Source organism: Babylonia areolata, chromosome 27 (genome assembly GCF_041734735.1).
Source record: "Babylonia areolata isolate BAREFJ2019XMU chromosome 27, ASM4173473v1, whole genome shotgun sequence".
NCBI classification, from domain to species: Eukaryota; Metazoa; Mollusca; class Gastropoda; order Neogastropoda; family Buccinidae; genus Babylonia; species Babylonia areolata.
In genome coordinates, this window is record NC_134902.1 from 26,457,288 (window position 1) to 26,480,298 (window position 23,011).

Here is a 23,011-nt window from a genome sequence, read left to right on the forward strand (position 1 = left end):
TAGGCGTATGATTTTTTCATCAATTTGTTAAATTACAAACAATTCCTTACAGATGAGATTATAGTTTTTATGTTATTGGACTTCAGAAAGACATTTTTATAGCGTGTCTTGCTGATGTTTGTATTTCTGTTATCATTCTGATTCGTATCATACATGTATAGTTGTGTTGTAGTTGGTTTAAACGAAGTATTTCATTGTCGATCACAAGTGCCAAAAGCACCGCCAACCAGTGCCGACACGGGAGCTGTCCGTTGAGTTTTCTCTTTAATTTTGACATAAAAAAATGTTTACTATAGAAGCAGATTCTATAGATGATTTTTACATAGTTGGAAATTCAGGATTTTCAGTTACTTAACTGTTGCAATTATATTACATATTGCGATGTATTAATTGTTGTAATGTACAAAAATGATACATGAACTTGTTAAAATCTCGTTCATTCAGTGACTCTTTGTGTTTACAGTTTCTGACTACATTATTTTTGTATAAAATGGTTTAGCTCGTCTCTTGTAGTTTTGTGTGATATATATGTCTATGTTAGTTCCCCGAGCTGAAAGTCAGAAGCCGCTAAATTTGGTCAAACAAACACAAGCTTGGCCCCTCAAGGCTCGTGGAGGGCCGGTTTCGTGAGTCGCTACGCGGCACTGACTTTGCGGTTCGGCGGAACAGAATATAAAGAGTGAGCGAGTGCCAGACAAAGAGAGAACTCTCCTGGTCTGGAAGAATGAAAGAAGAAAAGAAGAAAACCAGTTCACTGCTTTCCCGAGTCTACCTTGCCTGGCTGCAGCTCTCTTCTGCAAACACCTTCTACCTGTCTTCACCTTCTTAACACCACCTTACCACCCCGTCACACACATACACAAATTTACAACACACTCTGTTTTGCACCTACATACCTCCTCATTCAACACAATCAAACCACCAACAAGAGCATATACAAAACATTTCGCAAACGATAAATTCAGCGGTAACTAATATATATATATAGACATGCATTATTGTCCATCTTTTAGACATTTGGTAAGATTATTCTTCATATTGTTTCCTAAACACATTTTATTCGTTATATCAAAACAAAAAACAAAAAAGGGAGAGAGTGGGAGGTTATTCCATACATTTCCACCAGAATATATGAAGCTGTATTGCTAAAGGTTTAGGTATATGTAACATATGGCTGTACCTGTGATCATTAGTTTTAAAAGTTTCTGTAATCTTTTTGGCTGCATTTCTGTATATTACATTATGCATACAGACAGCCTTGTTTAAGAACAGCATGTTGTGAAAAGATAATACATTAAGTAGTTTATGAACCATATGGGTCAGGGAGCTCGACTTCAACAATACTAGTTTGAAAGCTCTTTTAACACTCCTGCACACACATACACTCGCTGAGTGTATACGATGATTACATTTTCAGCTTGTTTTCCTACAGTTGTCCCACAATGTTGAATAATCGATGATTGGCAGAACATGTGCACAGAAAAAAAGCATTCGTGAATGAACGTCAAGGAATCATATCTATGTATGTTCGTGTATGTGTGTGTGTGTGTGTGTGTGTGTGTGTGTGTGTGCATCAGCGTTCTTTCTATGTGCGTATGGATTTTTGTTTTTATGTGCGTGTGTATGTTTCAGTGCGTGCGATTGTAGGTATGAATAGCGAGTGTATGTGTGTGCAAGAATGTTTATAACTGCCAGATTGTGGGTGATCTTGTTTCTGTGTGTACGCATGCATAAGTATTTGTGAGTGAGCTGGTGTGCATGCATTAGCAGTTTTAGTGTGTGTATTTGTATGTATGTTTTCGCCATTGTATGCAAAAGCGAGTTCCTGTATGTGTGCACGAGATATCAATGTAGGTGATGTGTGACTGGTGTGCATGAGCAATAGTTCGACTTTGTGTAGATTAACGTTTGTGTGCATGAATTTGTGTGTGCGTGCATGTTTGATCGAAAGTGTATGAGTGTACTTGTGTTTTCATATACGTGTATGTGTGTGCATGTGTGTGCCCGCACGAGCACCCGTGAGTGTGTGTGTGTATGTGTGTGTGTATGTGTGTGTGTGTGTGTGTGTGTGTATTCGAGACAGGGGGTGAGAGATAGACAGATAGCTGAAAGTGACAAGAGAAAAAACAGAGGAACAGATATTGGTACAGATCGACCCAGAAACGACACACACACTGGCAAACAAGTCGTAACAAATGCAATACAGTCAAATCAAACTATTTATTTACATTTAAAATGCAAACTAAGTGACTTAAAACGATCACGACTCAATCCTATGTACAAATGGCATGCATGTTTCAGCCCTGTCACACACCCACAGTCACAAGCGATGTGGGAAAGTCACCACACAGTCACAGGCGATGATATATTGCACACAATTGACATGGTGTCACAATGGTGGGTGGTGGTGACATGGCATGTCCGGACGTCAAATATGCAAGCAGTGATGTCAGAAGGTCCTGTCGCTGTCCGTGTCCTGAGCCAGGTAGCGCTGTCGGGTCCTCAGGCAGTTCAGCATTGTGACCGACATGAACTGGTCCAGGGACAGGTCCACTGAAGAGGAGGACCCCAGTCCTGCTGTGGCCACAGAGCGGACCTTGACGTTGATGGGCTCCACCAGGCCTCGCTTCTTCTTGCCCAGTGCCTTCCCTGGTGTCCAGCCCATCTTGTGCAGCATGCTGCTGCCTTTGTTGCTGCTGCTGATGGCTGTGTGCACTGAGGCTGTGTGCTGCACCAGGGGCCGATAACTGGGCACGTCACGGTCAGCAAGCCTGGGTTGCCACGAGCCCGTCACCTCCAGGGACCTGTTGATGACGTCAATCTGTCGGTCCACGTCCTCCTTGCTTTCCGTGGAGGAGAATCCGCAGGCCTTACGCCATGCCTTCTGCCGTCGCCGGGTCCTATTCTTCTTGACCTCCTGGGACTGCAGCAGAGGTCGTTTTGCAGCTGAGGTCTTGGACAGCTTGAGTGCCGCCATCACCTGTCCGGGTTCACACTGGTCGCAGGTGACCAGGCCCTGGTGAATGTGGAGCAGCATCTCCGTGCTGCCCACGCGAAGCGTGCTGCCGTGGCGTAGTGGAGTGACCCCGGCCAGGCGGACATGGTTGAGGAAGGTTCCGGTGTGGCTGCCCAAGTCCTGCACAGTGTAGCACTGCTGCCGGCTGCAGTACTGGATGGCAGCGTGCTTGGGGCTGACCTCCTCACCGGGGATGTGGAGCCACGCGTCCTTCTCCCGTCCCACCGTGCCGCCAGGGTACGTTACCAGGAAAAACGTCCCGACGTCAAGATCATCTGACTTGAGAACGACCACGCGGATGCAGGGAGGATTCGTGGGTGGCAGTGCTGGAGACTGGGTGTTGGTTGTGGTGCTGGTGGAACTCCAGGACTGCACAGCCTCCCGAGTGTAGTAGGAGGCTGTGGTGGGGTGGTAGTACAGCTGGCTGCTGGGGTGGAAGTACCAGCCTGATGCTGCGTTGTGGTAAAATCCACTAGAGGTGTGGACCCACTGCTGCTGAGGCTCAGAAGTTAGCATTTTGCCCGTAGAAAACAGGGATGGCTCACTTCTCTTCGATGTAACACAAGAAGTCTTGCTACTCAAAGTTTCAGTGAAGAGTGATAATACCAACTTGGAGTTCAGCTTTTTATACCCGTTTCTGCACGTCAAATGCTTCAAATCGCAGAGTTGTGATTGGCGGAATCACAGCTCTAGTCAGACTCAACTTGAGCTCAACAGGTGGGAACCACTTAGAGATAGCAGCCATCTTTAACTCCACCACCATCCTGACAGCAGGCCTCCTCTTCCCTTTTCCTTTTGTTGGTTTGTGTGGACAGGCCACGACACGTGTTTACGTTGCCCAGGGAAGAGCAACACGCTGCGTTAATGAAGTTGATTGTTGTCCCGGTGACCAGTGGGGTGTGGGAAGGTGGGGGTGATGAACGGGAGTGTCGGGGGTCTTTGTCTGAAAAACAATAACCGTTCTACTGACAAGCACTCAGTCTGGTCACTGTAATACAACTTTTCTTGTAGTTTTTATCATCTCCTCGTACCAGACGATGGGTGAGGCTATAGATAATACTGTACTAGAAACCAGCTTGGGAGGATTAACCTAATACCACAGTGTGAATTACAATTTTCATAGTTTGTATGTGTGTGTGTGCACGAACGTGTGTGTGTGTGTGTGTGTGTGTGTTTAAAGTCAAGTCAATATTTTTTTTTTTTATTAAAGATGGTAATGAAATAATAAAGATTTTTTTTTAAAAGCAACAATGGCAATATAGATACATTCATAGAAGTTTTTTGTGATAATGAAACACACACTAGTATATTTGTTTCTCTCTCTCTCTCTCTCTCTCTCTCTCTCTCTCACACACACACACACACACACACACACACACACACACACACACACACACACACACACACACAAACAGACACACACACACTCACACACACACAACAACAACAACAACAACAACAACAATAACAACAACAGCAACAACAAAAGCAAAAAACAAACAAAACAAAAAAAACGGGTACACATGTCACGGGGTTGGCTACGATCCTCATTGGGCCAGCTTAGCAGACAATTTTTGTGACTCGCCGAAGGTTAGTAAGGAAGTTTGTAAATCGGTCACAAGTTATCTCCCTATACAGGTAGGCGTATGATTTTTTCATCAATTTGTTAAATTACAAACAATTCCTTACAGATGAGATTATAGTTTTTATGTTATTGGACTTCAGAAAGACATTTTTATAGCGTGTCTTGCTGATGTTTGTATTTCTGTTATCAATCTGATTCGTATCATACATGTATAGTTGTGTTGTAGTTGGTTTAAACGAAGTATTTCATTGTCGATCACAAGTGCCAAAAGCACCGCCAACCAGTGCCGACACGGGAGCTGTCCGTTGAGTTTTCTCTTTAATTTTGACATAAAAAAATGTTTACTATAGAAACAGATTCTATAGATGATTTTTACATAGTTGGAAATTCAGGATTTTCAGTTACTTAACTGTTGCAATTATATTACATATTGCGATGTATTAATTGTTGTAATGTACAAAAATGATACATGAACTTGTTAAAATCTCGTTCATTCAGTGACTCTTTGTGTTTACAGTTTCTGACTACATTATTTTTGTATAAAATGGTTTAGCTCGTCTCTTGTAGTTTTGTGTGATATATATGTCTATGTTAGTTCCCCGAGCTGAAAGTCAGAAGCCGCTAAATTTGGTCAAACAAACACAAGCTTGGCCCCTCAAGGCTCGCGGAGGGCCGGTTTCGTGAGTCGCTACGCGGCACTGACTTTGCGGTTCGGCGGAACAGAATATAAAGAGTGAGCGAGTGCCAGACAAAGAGAGAACTCTCCTGGTCTGGAAGAATGAAAGAAGAAAAGAAGAAAACCAGTTCACTGCTTTCCCGAGTCTACCTTGCCTGGCTGCAGCTCTCTTCTGCAAACACCTTCTACCTGTCTTCACCTTCTTAACACCACCTTACCACCCCGTCACACACATACACAAATTTACAACACACTCTGTTTTGCACCTACATACCTCCTCATTCAACACAATCAAACCACCAACAAGAGCATATACAAAACATTTCGCAAACGATAAATTCAGCGGTAACTAATATATATATATAGACATGCATTATTGTCCATCTTTTAGACATTTGGTAAGATTATTCTTCATATTGTTTCCTAAACACATTTTATTCGTTATATCAAAACAAAACAAAAAAAAGAGAGAGAGAGGGAGGTTATTCCATACATTTCCAACAGAATATATGAAGCTGTATTGCTAAAGGTTTAGGTATATGTAACATATGGCTGTACCTGTGATCATTAGTTTTAAAAGTTTCTGTAATCTTTTTGGCTGCATTTCTGTATATTACATTATGCATACAGACAGCCTTGTTTAAGAACAGCATGTTGTGAAAAGATAATACATTAAGTAGTTTATGAACCATATGGGTCAGGGAGCTCGACTTCAACAATACTAGTTTGAAAGCTCTTTTAACACTCCTGCACACACATACACTCGCTGAGTGTATACGATGATTACATTTTCAGCTTGTTTTCCTACAGTTGTCCCACAATGTTGAATAATCGATGATTGGCAGAACATGTGCACAGAAAAAAAGCATTCGTGAATGAACGTCAAGGAATCATATCTATGTATGTTCGTGTATGTGTGTGTGTGTGTGTGTGTGTGTGTGTGTGCATCAGCGTTCTTTCTATGTGCGTATGGATTTTTGTTTTTATGTGCGTGTGTATGTTTCAGTGCGTGCGATTGTAGGTATGAATAGCGAGTGTATGTGTGTGCAAGAATGTTTATAACTGCCAGATTGTGGGTGATCTTGTTTCTGTGTGTACGCATGCATAAGTATTTGTGAGTGAGCTGGTGTGCATGCATTAGCAGTTTTAGTGTGTGTATTTGTATGTATGTTTTCGCCATTGTATGCAAAAGCGAGTTCCTGTATGTGTGCACGAGATATCAATGTAGGTGATGTGTGACTGGTGTGCATGAGCAATAGTTCGACTTTGTGTAGATTAACGTTTGTGTGCATGAATTTGTGTGTGCGTGCATGTTTGATCGAAAGTGTATGAGTGTACTTGTGTTTTCATATACGTGTATGTGTGTGCATGTGTGTGCCCGCACGAGCACCCGTGAGTGTGTGTGTGTATGTGTGTGTGTATGTGTGTGTGTGTGTGTGTGTATTCGAGACAGGGGGTGAGAGATAGACAGATAGCTGAAAGTGACAAGAGAAAAAAACAGAGGAACAGATATTGGTACAGATCGACCCAGAAACGACACACACACTGGCAAACAAGTCGTAACAAATGCAATACAGTCAAATCAAACTATTTATTTACATTTAAAATGCAAACTAAGTGACTTAAAACGATCACGACTCAATCCTATGTACAAATGGCATGCATGTTTCAGCCCTGTCACACACCCACAGTCACAAGCGATGTGGGAAAGTCACCACACAGTCACAGGCGATGATATATTGCACACAATTGACATGGTGTCACAATGGTGGGTGGTGGTGACATGGCATGTCCGGACGTCAAATATGCAAGCAGTGATGTCAGAAGGTCCTGTCGCTGTCCGTGTCCTGAGCCAGGTAGCGCTGTCGGGTCCTCAGGCAGTTCAGCATTGTGACCGACATGAACTGGTCCAGGGACAGGTCCACTGAAGAGGAGGACCCCAGTCCTGCTGTGGCCACAGAGCGGACCTTGACGTTGATGGGCTCCACCAGGCCTCGCTTCTTCTTGCCCAGTGCCTTCCCTGGTGTCCAGCCCATCTTGTGCAGCATGCTGCTGCCTTTGTTGCTGCTGCTGATGGCTGTGTGCACTGAGGCTGTGTGCTGCACCAGGGGCCGATAACTGGGCACGTCACGGTCAGCAAGCCTGGGTTGCCACGAGCCCGTCACCTCCAGGGACCTGTTGATGACGTCAATCTGTCGGTCCACATCCTCCTTGCTTTCCGTGGAGGAGAATCCGCAGGCCTTACGCCACGCCTTCTGCCGTCGCCGGGTCCTATTCTTCTTGACCTCCTGGGACTGCAGCAGAGGTCGTTTTGCAGCTGAGGTCTTGGACAGCTTGAGTGCCGCCATCACCTGTCCGGGTTCACACTGGTCGCAGGTGACCAGGCCCTGGTGAATGTGGAGCAGCATCTCCGTGCTGCCCACGCGAAGCGTGCTGCCGTGGCGTAGTGGAGTGACCCCGGCCAGGCGGACATGGTTGAGGAAGGTTCCGGTGTGGCTGCCCAAGTCCTGCACAGTGTAGCACTGCTGCCGGCTGCAGTACTGGATGGCAGCGTGCTTGGGGCTGACCTCCTCACCGGGGATGTGGAGCCACGCGTCCTTCTCCCGTCCCACCGTGCCGCCAGGGTACGTTACCAGGAAAAACGTCCCGGCGTCAAGATCATCTGACTTGAGAACGACCACGCGGATGCAGGGAGGATTCGTGGTGGCAGTGCTGGAGACTGGGTGTTGGTTGTGGTGCTGGTGGAACTCCAGGACTGCACAGCCTCCCGAGTGTAGTAGGAGGCTGTGGTGGGGTGGTAGTACAGCTGGCTGCTGGGGTGGAAGTACCAGCCTGATGCTGCGTTGTGGTAAAATCCACTAGAGGTGTGGACCCACTGCTGCTGAGGCTCAGAAGTTTGCATTTTGCCCGTAGAAAACAGGGATGGCTCACTTCTCTTCGATGTAACACAACAAGTCTTGCTACTCAAAGTTTCAGTGAAGAGTGATAATACCAACTTGGAGTTCAGCTTTTTATACCCGTTTCTGCACGTCAAATGCTTCAAATCGCAGAGTTGTGATTGGCGGAATCACAGCTCTAGTCAGACTCAACTTGAGCTCAACAGGTGGGAACCACTTAGAGATAGCAGCCATCTTTAACTCCACCACCATCCTGACAGCAGGCCTCCTCTTCCCTTTTCCTTTTGTTGGTTTGTGTGGACAGGCCACGACACGTGTTTACATTGCCCAGGGAAGAGCAACACACTGCGTTAATGAAGTTGATTGTTGTCCCGGTGACCAGTGGGGTGTGGGAAGGTGGGGGTGATGAACGGGAGTGTCGGGGGTCTTTGTCTGAAAAACAATAACCGTTCTACTGACAAGCACTCAGTCTGGTCACTGTAATACAACTTTTCTTGTAGTTTTTATCATCTCCTCGTACCAGACGATGGGTGAGGCTATAGATAATACTGTACTAGAAACCAGCTTGGGAGGATTAACCTAATACCACAGTGTGAATTACAATTTTCATAGTTTGTATGTGTGTGTGTGCACGAACGTGTGTGTGTGTGTGTGTGTGTGTGTGTGTTTAAAGTCAAGTCAATATTTTTTTTTTATTACAGATGGTAATGAAATAATAAAGATTTTTTTTTTAAAGCAACAATGGCAATATAGATACATTCATAGAAGTTTTTTGTGATAATGAAACACACACTAGTATATTTGTTTCTCTCTCTCTCTCTCTCTCTCTCTCTCTCTCTCACACACACACACACACACACACACACACACACACACACACACACACACACACACACACACACACACACACACACAAAGAGACACACACACACTCACACACACAACAACAACAACAACAACAACAACAACAACAACAACAATAACAACAACAGCAACAACAAAAGCAAAAAACAAACAAAACAAAAAAAACGGGTACACATGTCACGGGGTTGGCTACGATCTTCATTGGGCCAGCTTAGCAGACAATTTTTGTGACTCGCCGAAGGTTAGTAAGGAAGTTTGTAAATCGGTCACAAGTTATCTCCCTATACAGGTAGGCGTATGATTTTTTCATCAATTTGTTAAATTACAAACAATTCCTTACAGATGAGATTATAGTTTTTATGTTATTGGACTTCAGAAAGACATTTTTATAGCGTGTCTTGCTGATGTTTGTATTTCTGTTATCATTCTGATTCGTATCATACATGTATAGTTGTGTTGTAGTTGGTTTAAACGAAGTATTTCATTGTCGATCACAAGTGCCAAAAGCACCGCCAACCAGTGCCGACACGGGAGCTGTCCGTTGAGTTTTCTCTTTAATTTTGACATAAAAAAATGTTTACTATAGAAGCAGATTCTATAGATGATTTTTACATAGTTGGAAATTCAGGATTTTCAGTTACTTAACTGTTGCAATTATATTACATATTGCGATGTATTAATTGTTGTAATGTACAAAAATGATACATGAACTTGTTAAAATCTCGTTCATTCAGTGACTCTTTGTGTTTACAGTTTCTGACTACATTATTTTTGTATAAAATGGTTTAGCTCGTCTCTTGTAGTTTTGTGTGATATATATGTCTATGTTAGTTCCCCGAGCTGAAAGTCAGAAGCCGCTAAATTTGGTCAAACAAACACAAGCTTGGCCCCTCAAGGCTCGTGGAGGGCCGGTTTCGTGAGTCGCTACGCGGCACTGACTTTGCGGTTCGGCGGAACAGAATATAAAGAGTGAGCGAGTGCCAGACAAAGAGAGAACTCTCCTGGTCTGGAAGAATGAAAGAAGAAAAGAAGAAAACCAGTTCACTGCCTTCCCGAGTCTACCTTGCCTGGCTGCAGCTCTCTTCTGCAAACACCTTCTACCTGTCTTCACCTTCTTAACACCACCTTACCACCCCGTCACACACATACACAAATTTACAACACACTCTGTTTTGCACCTACATACCTCCTCATTCAACACAATCAAACCACCAACAAGAGCATATACAAAACATTTCGCAAACGATAAATTCAGCGGTAACTAATATATATATATAGACATGCATTATTGTCCATCTTTTAGACATTTGGTAAGATTATTCTTTATATTGTTTCCTAAACACATTTTATTCGTTATATCAAAACAAAAACAAAAAAAGGGAGAGAGTGGGAGGTTATTCCATACATTTCCACCAGAATATATGAAGCTGTATTGCTAAAGGTTTAGGTATATGTAACATATGGCTGTACCTGTGATCATTAGTTTTAAAAGTTTCTGTAATCTTTTTGGCTGCATTTCTGTATATTACATTATGCATACAGACAGCCTTGTTTAAGAACAGCATGTTGTGAAAAGATAATACATTAAGTAGTTTATGAACCATATGGGTCAGGGAGCTCGACTTCAACAATACTAGTTTGAAAGCTCTTTTAACACTCCTGCACACACATACACTCGCTGAGTGTATACGATGATTACATTTTCAGCTTGTTTTCCTACAGTTGTCCCACAATGTTGAATAATCGATGATTGGCAGAACATGTGCACAGAAAAAAAGCATTCGTGAATGAACGTCAAGGAATCATATCTATGTATGTTCGTGTATGTGTGTGTGTGTGTGTGTGTGTGTGTGTGTGTGCATCAGCGTTCTTTCTATGTGCGTATGGATTTTTGTTTTTATGTGCGTGTGTATGTTTCAGTGCGTGCGATTGTAGGTATGAATAGCGAGTGTATGTGTGTGCAAGAATGTTTATAACTGCCAGATTGTGGGTGATCTTGTTTCTGTGTGTACGCATGCATAAGTATTTGTGAGTGAGCTGGTGTGCATGCATTAGCAGTTTTAGTGTGTGTATTTGTATGTATGTTTTCGCCATTGTATGCAAAAGCGAGTTCCTGTATGTGTGCACGAGATATCAATGTAGGTGATGTGTGACTGGTGTGCATGAGCAATAGTTCGACTTTGTGTAGATTAACGTTTGTGTGCATGAATTTGTGTGTGCGTGCATGTTTGATCGAAAGTGTATGAGTGTACTTGTGTTTTCATATACGTGTATGTGTGTGCATGTGTGTGCCCGCACGAGCACCCGTGAGTGTGTGTGTGTATGTGTGTGTGTATGTGTGTGTGTGTGTGTGTGTGTGTATTCGAGACAGGGGGTGAGAGATAGACAGATAGCTGAAAGTGACAAGAGAAAAAACAGAGGAACAGATATTGGTACAGATCGACCCAGAAACGACACACACACTGGCAAACAAGTCGTAACAAATGCAATACAGTCAAATCAAACTATTTATTTACATTTAAAATGCAAACTAAGTGACTTAAAAACGATCACGACTCAATCCTATGTACAAATGGCATGCATGTTTCAGCCCTGTCACACACCCACAGTCACAAGCGATGTGAGAAAGTCACCACACAGTCACAGGCGATGATATATTGCACACAATTGACATGGTGTCACAATGGTGGGTGGTGGTGACATGGCATGTCCGGACGTCAAATATGCAAGCAGTGATGTCAGAAGGTCCTGTCGCTGTCCGTGTCCTGAGCCAGGTAGCGCTGTCGGGTCCTCAGGCAGTTCAGCATTGTGACCGACATGAACTGGTCCAGGGACAGGTCCACTGAAGAGGAGGACCCCAGTCCTGCTGTGGCCACAGAGCGGACCTTGACGTTGATGGGCTCCACCAGGCCTCGCTTCTTCTTGCCCAGTGCCTTCCCTGGTGTCCAGCCCATCTTGTGCAGCATGCTGCTGCCTTTGTTGCTGCTGCTGATGGCTGTGTGCACTGAGGCTGTGTGCTGCACCAGGGGCCGATAACTGGGCACGTCACGGTCAGCAAGCCTGGGTTGCCACGAGCCCGTCACCTCCAGGGACCTGTTGATGACGTCAATCTGTCGGTCCACGTCCTCCTTGCTTTCCGTGGAGGAGAATCCGCAGGCCTTACGCCACGCCTTCTGCCGTCGCCGGGTCCTATTCTTCTTGACCTCCTGGGACTGCAGCAGAGGTCGTTTTGCAGCTGAGGTCTTGGACAGCTTGAGTGCCGCCATCACCTGTCCGGGTTCACACTGGTCGCAGGTGACCAGGCCCTGGTGAATGTGGAGCAGCATCTCCGTGCTGCCCACGCGAAGCGTGCTGCCGTGGCGTAGTGGAGTGACCCCGGCCAGGCGGACATGGTTGAGGAAGGTTCCGGTGTGGCTGCCCAAGTCCTGCACAGTGTAGCACTGCTGCCGGCTGCAGTACTGGATGGCAGCGTGCTTGGGGCTGACCTCCTCACCGGGGATGTGGAGCCACGCGTCCTTCTCCCGTCCCACCGTGCCGCCAGGGTACGTTACCAGGAAAAACGTCCCGGCGTCAAGATCATCTGACTTGAGAACGACCACGCGGATGCAGGGAGGATTCGTGGGTGGCAGTGCTGGAGACTGGGTGTTGGTTGTGGTGCTGGTGGAACTCCAGGACTGCACAGCCTCCCGAGTGTAGTAGGAGGCTGTGGTGGGGCGGTAGTACAGCTGGCTGCTGGGGTGGAAGTACCAGCCTGATGCTGCGTTGTGGTAAAATCCACTAGAGGTGTGGACCCACTGCTGCTGAGGCTCAGAAGTTTGCATTTTGCCCGTAGAAAACAGGGATGGCTCACTTCTCTTCGATGTAACACAAGCAAGTCTTGCTACTCAAAGTTTCAGTGAAGAGTGATAATACCAACTTGGAGTTCAGCTTTTTATACCCGTTTTTGCACGTCAAATGCTTCAAATCGCAGAGTTGTGATTGGCGGAATCACAGCTCTAGTCAGACTCAACTTGAGCTCAACAGGTGGGAACCACTTAGAGATAGCAGCCATCTTTAACTCCACCACCATCCTGACAGCAGGCCTCCTCTTCCCTTTTCCTTTTGTTGGTTTGTGTGGACAGGCCACGACACGTGTTTACGTTGCCCAGGGAAGAGCAACACGCTGCGTTAATGAAGTTGATTGTTGTCCCGGTGACCAGTGGGGTGTGGGAAGGTCGGGGTGATGAACGGGAGTGTCGGGGGTCTTTGTCTGAAAAACAATAACCGTTCTACTGACAAGCACTCAGTCTGGTCACTGTAATACAACTTTTCTTGTAGTTTTTATCATCTCCTCGTACCAGACGATGGGTGAGGCTATAGATAATACTGTACTAGAAACCTCCTTGGGAGGATTAACCTAATACCACAGTGTGAATTACAATTTTCATAGTTTGTATGTGTGCGTGTGCACGAACGTGTGTGTGTGTGTATGTGTGTGTGTGTGTGTGTTTTAAAGTCAAGTCAATATTTTTTTTTTATTAAAGATGGTAAAGAAATAATAAAGATTTTTTTTAAAAAGCAACAATGGCAATATAGATACATTCATAGAAGTTTTTTGTGATAATGAAACACACACTAGTATATTTGTTTCTCTCTCTCTCTCTCTCTCTCTCTCTCTCTCTCACACACACACACACACACACACACACACACACACACACACACACACACACACACAAACAGACACACACACACTCACACACACACAACAACAACAACAACAACAATAACAACAACAGCAACAACAAAAGCAAAAAACAAACAAAACAAAAAAAACGGGTACACATGTCACGGGGATGGCTACGATCTTCATTGGGCCAGCTTAGCAGACAATTTTTGTGACTCGCCGAAGGTTAGTAAGGAAGTTTGTAATCGGTCACAAGTTATCTCCCTATACAGGTAGGCGTATGATTTTTTCATCAATTTGTTAAATTACAAACAATTCCTTACAGATGAGATTATAGTTTTTATGTTATTGGACTTCAGAAAGACATTTTTATAGCGTGTCTTGCTGATGTTTGTATTTCTGTTATCAATCTGATTCGTATCATACATGTATAGTTGTGTTGTAGTTGGTTTGAACGAAGTATTTCATTGTCGATCACAAGTGCCAAAAGCACCGCCAACCAGTGCCGACACGGGAGCTGTCCGTTGAGTTTTCTCTTTAATTTTGACATAAAAAAATGTTTACTATAGAAGCACATTCTATAGATGATTTTTACATAGTTGGAAATTCAGGATTTTCAGTTACTTAACTGTTGCAATTATATTACATATTGCGACGTATTAATTGTGGTAATGTACAAAAATGATACATGAACTTGTTAAAATCTCGTTCATTCAGTGACTCTTTGTGTTTACAGTTTCTGACTACATTATTTTTGTATAAAATGGTTTAGCTCGTCTCTTGTAGTTTTGTGTGATATATATGTCTATGTTAGTTCCCCGAGCTGAAAGTCAGAAGCCGCTAAATTTGGTCAAACAAACACAAGCTTGGCCCCTCAAGGCTCGTGGAGGGCCGGTTTCGTGAGTCGCTACGCGCACTGGCTTTGCGGTTCGGCGGAACAGAATATAAAGAGTGAGCGAGTGCCAGACAAAGAGAGAACTCTCCTGGTCTGGAAGAATGAAAGGAGAAAAGAAGAAAACCAGTGCACTGCCTTCCCGAGTCTACCTTGCCTGGCTGCAGCTCTCTTCTGCAAACACCTTCTACCTGTCTTCACCTTCTTAACACCACCTTACCACCCCGTCACACACATACACAAATTTACAACACACTCTGTTTTGCACCTACATACCTCCTCATTCAACACAATCAAACCACCAACAAGAGCATATACAAAACATTTCGCAAACGATAAATTCAGCGGTAACTAATATATATATATATAGACATGCATTATTGTCCATCTTTTAGACATTTGGTAAGATTATTCTTCATATTGTTTCCTAAACACATTTTATTCGTTATATCGAAACAAACAAAAAAAAAGGGAGAGAGTGGGAGGTTATTCCATACATTTCCACCAGAATATATGAAGCTGTATTGCTAAAGGTTTAGGTATATGTAACATATGGCTGTACCTGTGATCATTAGGCTGTACCTGTGATCATTAGTTTTAAAAGTTTCTGTAATCTTTTTGGCTGCATTTCTGTATATTACATTATGCATACAGACAGCCTTGTTTAAGAACAGCATGTTGTGAAAAGATAATACATTAAGTAGTTTATGAACCATATGGGTCAGGGAGCTCGACTTCAACAATACTAGTTTGAAAGCTCTTTTAACACTCCTGCACACACATACACTCGCTGAGTGTATACGATGATTACATTTTCAGCTTGTTTTCCTACAGTTGTCCCACAATGTTGAATAATCGATGATTGGCAGAACATGTGCACAGAAAAAAAGCATTCGTGAATGAACGTCAAGGAATCATATCTATGTATGTTCGTGTATATTGTGTGTGTGTGTGTGTGTGTGTGTGTGTGTGTGCATCAGCGTTCTTTCTATGTGCGTATGGAGTTTTGTTTTTATGTGCGTGTGTATGTTTCAGTGCGTGCGATTGTAGGTATGAATAGCGAGTGTATGTGTGTGCAAGAGTGTTTATAACTGCCAGATTGTGGGTGATCTTGTTTCTGTGTGTACACATGCATAAGTATTTGTGAGTGAGCTGGTGTACATGCATTAGCAGTTTTAGTGTGTGTATTTGTATGTATGTTTTCGCCATTGTATGCAAAAGCGAGTTCCTGTATGTGTGCACGAGATATCAATGTAGGTGATGTGTGACTGGTGTGCATGAGCAATAGTTCGACTTTGTGTAGATTAACGTTTGTGTGCATGAATTTGTGTGTGCGTGCATGTTTGATCGAAAGTGTATGAGTGTACTTGTGTTTTCATATACGTGTATGTGTGTGCATGTGTGTGCCCGCACGAGCACCCGTGAGTGTGTGTGTGTATGTGTGTGTGTGTGTGTGTGTGTAATCGAGACAGGGGGTGAGAGATAGACAGATAGCTGAAAGTGACAAGAGAAAAAACAGAGGAACAGATATTGGTACAGATCGACCCAGAAACGACACACACACTGGCAAACAAGTCGTAGCAAATGCAATACAGTCAAAATCAAACTATTTATTTACATTTAAAATGCAAACTAAGTGACTTAAAACGATCACGACTCAATCCTATGTACAAATGGCATGCATGTTTCAGCTCTGTCACACACCCACAGTCACAAGCAATGTGAGAAAGTCACCACACAGTCACAGGCGATGATATATTCCACACAATTGACACGGTGTCACAATGGTGGGTGGTGGTGACATGGCATGTCCGGACGTCAAATATGCAAGCAGTGATGTCAGAAGGTCCTGCCGCTGTCCGTGTCCCGAGCCAGGTAGCGCTGTTGGGTCCTCAGGCAGTTCAGCATTGTGACCGACATGAACTGGTCCAGGGACAGGTCCACTGAAGAGGAGGACCCCAGTCCTGCTGTGGCCACAGAGCGGACCTTGACGTTGATGGGCTCCACCAGGCCTCGCTTCTTCTTGCCCAGTGCCTTCCCTGGTGTCCAGCCCATCTTGTGCAGCATGCTGCTGCCTTTGTTGCTGCTGCTGATGGCTGTGTGCACTGAGGCTGTGTGCTGCACCAGGGGCCGATAACTGGGCACGTCACGGTCAGCAAGCGTGGGTTGCTACGAGCCCGTCACCTCCAGGGACCTGTTGATGACGTCAATCTGTTGGTCCACGTCCTCCTTGCTTTCCGTGGAGGAGAATCCGCAGGCCTTACGCCACGCCTTCTGCCGTCGCCGGGTCCTATTCTTCTTGACCTCCTGGGACTGCAGCAGAGGTCGTTTTGCAGCTGAGGTCTTGGACAGCTTGAGTGCCGCCATCACCTGTCCGGGTTCACACTGGTCGCAGGTGATCAGGCCCTGGTGAATGTGGAGCAGCATCTCCGTGCTGCCCACGCGAAGCGTGCTGCCGTGGCGTAGTGGAGTGACCCCGGCCAGGCGGACATGGTTGAGGAAGGTTCCGGTGTGGCTGCCCAAGTCCTGCACAGTGTAGCACTGCTGCCGGCTGCAGTACTGGATGGCAGCGTGCTTGGGGCTGACCTCCTCACCGGGGATGTGGAGCCACGCGTCCTTCTCCCTTCCCACCGTGCCGCCAGGGTACGTTACCAGGAAAAACGTCCCGGCGTCAAGATCATCTGACTTGAGAACGACCACGCGGATGCAGGGAGGATTCGTGGGTGGCAGTGCTGGAGACTGGGTGTTGGTTGTGGTGCTGGTGGAACTCCAGGACTGCACAGCCTCCCGAGTGTAGTAGGAGGCTGTGGTGGGGCGGTAGTACAGCTGGCTGCTGGGGTGGAAGTACCAGCCTGATGCTGCGTTGTGGTAAAATCCACTAGAGGTGTGGACCCACTGCTGCTGAGGCTCAGAAGTTTGCATTTTGCCCGTAGAAAACAGGGATGGCTCACTTCTCTTCGATGTAACACAACAAGTCTTGCTACTCAAAGTTTCAGTGAAGAGTGATAATACCAACTTGGAGTTCAGCTTTTTATACCCGTTTTTGCACGTCAAATGCTTCAAATCGCAGAGTTGTGATTGGCGGAATCACAGCTCTAGTCAGACTCAACTTGAGCTCAACAGGTGGGAACCACTTAGAGATAGCAGCCATCTTTAACTCCACCACCATCCTGACAGCAGGCCTCCTCTTCCCTTTTCCTTTTGTTGGTTTGTGTGGACAGGCCACGACACGTGTTTACGTTGCCCAGGGAAGAGCAACACGCTGCGTTAATGAAGTTGATTGTTGTCCCGGTGACCAGTGGGGTGTGGGAAGTTCGGGGTGATGAACGGGAGTGTCGGGGGTCTTTGTCTGAAAAACAATAACCGTTCTACTGACAAGCACTCAGTCTGGTCACTGTAATACAACTTTTCTTGTAGTTTTTATCATCTCCTCGTACCAGACGATGGGTGAGGCTATAGATAATACTGTACTAGAAACCTCCTTGGGAGGATTAACCTAATACCACAGTGTGAATTACAATTTTCATAGTTTGTATGTGTGCGTGTGCACGAACGTGTGTGTGTGTGTATGTGTGTGTGTGTGTGTGTGTTTAAAGTCAAGTCAATATTTTTTTTTATTAAAGATGGTAAAGAAATAATAAAGATTTTTTTTAAAAGCAACAATGGCAATATAGATACATTCATAGAAGTTTTTTGTGATAATGAAACACACACTAGTATATTTGTTTCTCTCTCTCTCTCTCTCTCTCTCTCTCTCTCACACACACACACACACACACACACACACACACACACACACACACACACAAACAGACACACACACACTCACACACACACAACAACAACAACAACAACAATAACAACAACAGCAACAACAAAAGCAAAAAACAAACAAAACAAAAAAAAAACGGGTACACATGTCACGGGGTTGGCTACGATCTTCATTGGGCCAGCTTAGCAGACAATTTTTGTGACTCGCCGAAGGTTAGTAAGGAAGTTTGTAAATCGGTCACAAGTTATCTCCCTATACAGGTAGGCGTATGATTTTTTCATCAATTTGTTAAATTACAAACAATTCCTTACAGATGAGATTATAGTTTTTATGTTATTGGACTTCAGAAAGACATTTTTATAGCGTGTCTTGCTGATGTTTGTATTTCTGTTATCAATCTGATTCGTATCATACATGTATAGTTGTGTTGTAGTTGGTTTGAACGAAGTATTTCATTGTCGATCACAAGTGCCAAAAGCACCGCCAACCAGTGCCGACACGGGAGCTGTCCGTTGAGTTTTCTCTTTAATTTTGACATAAAAAAATGTTTACTATAGAAGCACATTCTATAGATGATTTTTACATAGTTGGAAATTCAGGATTTTCAGTTACTTAACTGTTGCAATTATATTACATATTGCGACGTATTAATTGTGGTAATGTACAAAAATGATACATGAACTTGTTAAAATCTCGTTCATTCAGTGACTCTTTGTGTTTACAGTTTCTGACTACATTATTTTTGTATAAAATGGTTTAGCTCGTCTCTTGTAGTTTTGTGTGATATATATGTCTATGTTAGTTCCCCGAGCTGAAAGTCAGAAGCCGCTAAATTTGGTCAAACAAACACAAGCTTGGCCCCTCAAGGCTCGTGGAGGGCCGGTTTCGTGAGTCGCTACGCGGCACTGGCTTTGCGGTTCGGCGGAACAGAATATAAAGAGTGAGCGAGTGCCAGACAAAGAGAGAACTCTCCTGGTCTGGAAGAATGAAAGAAGAAAAGAAGAAAACCAGTGCACTGCCTTCCCGAGTCTACCTTGCCTGGCTGCAGCTCTCTTCTGCAAACACCTTCTACCTGTCTTCACCTTCTTAACACCACCTTACCACCCCGTCACACACATACACAAATTTACAACACACTCTGTTTTGCACCTACATACCTCCTCATTCAACACAATCAAACCACCAACAAGAGCATATACAAAACATTTCGCAAACGATAAATTCAGCGGTAACTAATATATATATATATATAGACATGCATTATTGTCCATCTTTTAGACATTTGGTAAGATTATTCTTCATATTGTTTCCTAAACACATTTTATTCGTTATATCAAAACAAACAAAAAAAAAGGGAGAGAGTGGGAGGTTATTCCATACATTTCCACCAGAATATATGAAGCTGTATTGCTAAAGGTTTAGGTATATGTAACATATGGCTGTACCTGTGATCATTAGGCTGTACCTGTGATCATTAGTTTTAAAAGTTTCTGTAATCTTTTTGGCTGCATTTCTGTATATTACATTATGCATACAGACAGCCTTGTTTAAGAACAGCATGTTGTGAAAAGATAATACATTAAGTAGTTTATGAACCATATGGGTCAGGGAGCTCGACTTCAACAATACTAGTTTGAAAGCTCTTTTAACACTCCTGCACACACATACACTCGCTGAGTGTATACGATGATTACATTTTCAGCTTGTTTTCCTACAGTTGTCCCACAATGTTGAATAATCGATGATTGGCAGAACATGTGCACTGAAAAAAAGCATTCGTGAATGAACGTCAAGGAATCATATCTATGTATGTTCGTGTATGTGTGTGTGTGTGTGTGTGTGTGTGTGTGCATCAGCGTTCTTTCTTTCTGTGTGTGTGTGTATTCGAGACAGGGGGTGAGAGATAGACAGATAGCTGAAAGTGACAAGAGAAAAAACAGAGGAACAGATATTGGTACAGATCGACCCAGAAACGACACACACACTGGCAAACAAGTCGTAACAAATGCAATACAGTCAAATCAAACTATTTATTTACATTTAAAATGCAAACTAAGTGACTTAAAACGATCACGACTCAATGCTATGTACAAATGGCATGCATGTTTCAGCCCTGTCACACACCCACAGTCACAAGCGATGTGGGAAAGTCACCACACAGTCACAGGCGATGATATATTGCACACAATTGACATGGTGTCACAATGGTGGGTGGTGGTGACATGGCATGTCCGGACGTCAAATATGCAAGCAGTGATGTCAGAAGGTCCTGTCGCTGTCCGTGTCCTGAGCCAGGTAGCGCTGTCGGGTCCTCAGGCAGTTCAGCATTGTGACCGACATGAACTGGTCCAGGGACAGGTCCACTGAAGAGGAGGACCCCAGTCCTGCTGTGGCCACAGAGCGGACCTTGACGTTGATGGGCTCCACCAGGCCTCGCTTCTTCTTGCCCAGTGCCTTCCCTGGTGTCCAGCCCATCTTGTGCAGCATGCTGCTGCCTTTGTTGCTGCTGCTGATGGCTGTGTGCACTGAGGCTGTGTGCTGCACCAGGGGCCGATAACTGGGCACGTCATGGTCAGCAAGCCTGGGTTGCCACGAGCCCGTCACCTCCAGGGACCTGTTGATGACGTCAATCTGTCGGTCCACGTCCTCCTTGCTTTCCGTGGAGGAGAATCCGCAGGCCTTACGCCACGCCTTCTGCCGTCGCCGGGTCCTATTCTTCTTGACCTCCTGGGACTGCAGCAGAGGTCGTTTTGCAGCTGAGGTCTTGGACAGCTTGAGTGCCGCCATCACCTGTCCGGGTTCACACTGGTCGCAGGTGACCAGGCCCTGGTGAATGTGGAGCAGCATCTCCGTGCTGCCCACGCGAAGCGTGCTGCCGTGGCGTAGTGGAGTGACCCCGGCCAGGCGGACATGGTTGAGGAAGGTTCCGGTGTGGCTGCCCAAGTCCTGCACAGTGTAGCACTGCTGCCGGCTGCAGTACTGGATGGCAGCGTGCTTGGGGCTGACCTCCTCACCGGGGATGTGGAGCCACGCGTCCTTCTCCCGTCCCACCGTGCCGCCAGGGTACGTTACCAGGAAAAACGTCCCGGCGTCAAGATCATCTGACTTGAGAACGACCACGCGGATACAGGGAGGATTCGTGGGTGGCAGTGCTGGAGACTGGGTGTTGGTTGTGGTGCTGGTGGAACTCCAGGACTGCACAGCCTCCCGAGTGTAGTAGGAGGCTGTGGTGGGGTGGTAGTACAGCTGGCTGCTGGGGTGGAAGTACCAGCCTGATGCTGCGTTGTGGTAAAATCCACTAGAGGTGTGGACCCACTGCTGCTGAGGCTCAGAAGTTTGCATTTTGCCCGTAGAAAACAGGGATGGCTCACTTCTCTTCGATGTAACACAACAAGTCTTGCTACTCAAAGTTTCAGTGAAGAGTGATAATACCAACTTGGAGTTCAGCTTTTTATACCCGTTTTTGCACGTCAAATGCTTCAAATCGCAGAGTTGTGATTGGCGGGATCACAGCTCTAGTCAGACTCAACTTGAGCTCAACAGGTGGGAACCACTTAGAGATAGCAGCCATCTTTAACTCCACCACCATCCTGTACAGCAGGCCTCCTCTTCCCTTTTCCTTTTGTTGGTTTGTGTGGACAGGCCACGACACGTGTTTACGTTGCCCAGGGAAGAGCAACACGCTGCGTTAATGAAGTTGATTGTTGTCCCGGTGACCAGTGGGGTGTGGGAAGGTGGGGGTGATGAACGGGAGTGTCGGGGGTCTTTGTCTGAAAAACAATAACCGTTCTACTGACAAGCACTCAGTCTGGTCACTGTAATACAACTTTTCTTGTAGTTTTTATCATCTCCTCGTACCAGACGATGGCTGAGGCTATAGATAATACTGTACTGGAAAACAGCTTGGGAGGATTAACCTAATACCACAGTGTGAATTACAATTTTCATAGTTTGTATGTGTGCGTGTGCACGAACGTGTGTGTGTGTGTGTGTGTGTGTGTTTAAAGTCAAGTCAATGTGTTTTTTTTTATTAAAGATGGTAATGAAATAATAAAGTTTTTTTTTAAAAGCAACAATGGCAATATAGATACATTCATAGAAGTTTTTTGTGATAATGAAACACACAGTAGTATATTTGTTTCTCTCTCTATCTCTCTCTCTCTCTCTCTCACACACACACACACACACACACACACACACACACACACACACACACTCACACACACACAACAACAACAACAACAACAATAACAACAACAGCAACAACAAAAGCAAAAAACAAACAAAACAAAAAAAACGGGTACACATGTCACGGGGTTGGCTACGATCTTCATTGGGCCAGCTTAGCAGACAATTTTTGTGACTCGCCGAAGGTTAGTAAGGAAGTTTGTAAACATATGGCTGTACCTGTGATCATTAGTTTTAAAAGTTTCTGTAATCTTTTTGGCTGCATTTCTGTATATTACATTATGCATACAGACAGCCTTGTTTAAGAACAGCATGTTGTGAAAAGATAATACATTAAGTAGTTTATGAACCATATGGGTCAGGGAGCTCGACTTCAACAATACTAGTTTGAAAGCTCTTTTAACACTCCTGCACACACATACACTCGCTGAGTGTATACGTGGTTACATTTTCAG

General features: G+C 44.7%; 1 protein-coding gene across 1 annotated transcript; it reads right to left on the bottom strand.

Annotated features, from left to right (window-relative positions):
- Positions 1 to 16,435: 16,435 nt before the first annotated feature.
- LOC143301046 (angiogenic factor with G patch and FHA domains 1-like) lies at positions 16,436 to 17,518 on the bottom strand. Its single transcript, XM_076615050.1, has 2 exons — positions 16,770 to 17,518; positions 16,436 to 16,733 (listed from the first exon to the last, which is right to left on the bottom strand). The coding sequence occupies exons 1-2, from the start codon at positions 17,516 to 17,518 to the stop codon at positions 16,436 to 16,438; spliced, it is 1,047 nt and encodes a 348-aa protein (XP_076471165.1).
- Positions 17,519 to 23,011: the final 5,493 nt, after the last annotated feature.

Excerpts from the sequence above, each read along its gene's own strand:
- LOC143301046 (XM_076615050.1), bottom strand. The coding sequence starts at position 17,518 with ATGCAAACTTCTGAGCCTCAGCAGCAGTGGGTCCACACCTCTAGTGGA. Across the intron at positions 16,734-16,769 it reads TCCCTGGAGGTGACGGGCTC|TTATCGGCCCCTGGTGCAGC; the intron begins GTAGCAACCCAC and ends TGACGTGCCCAG.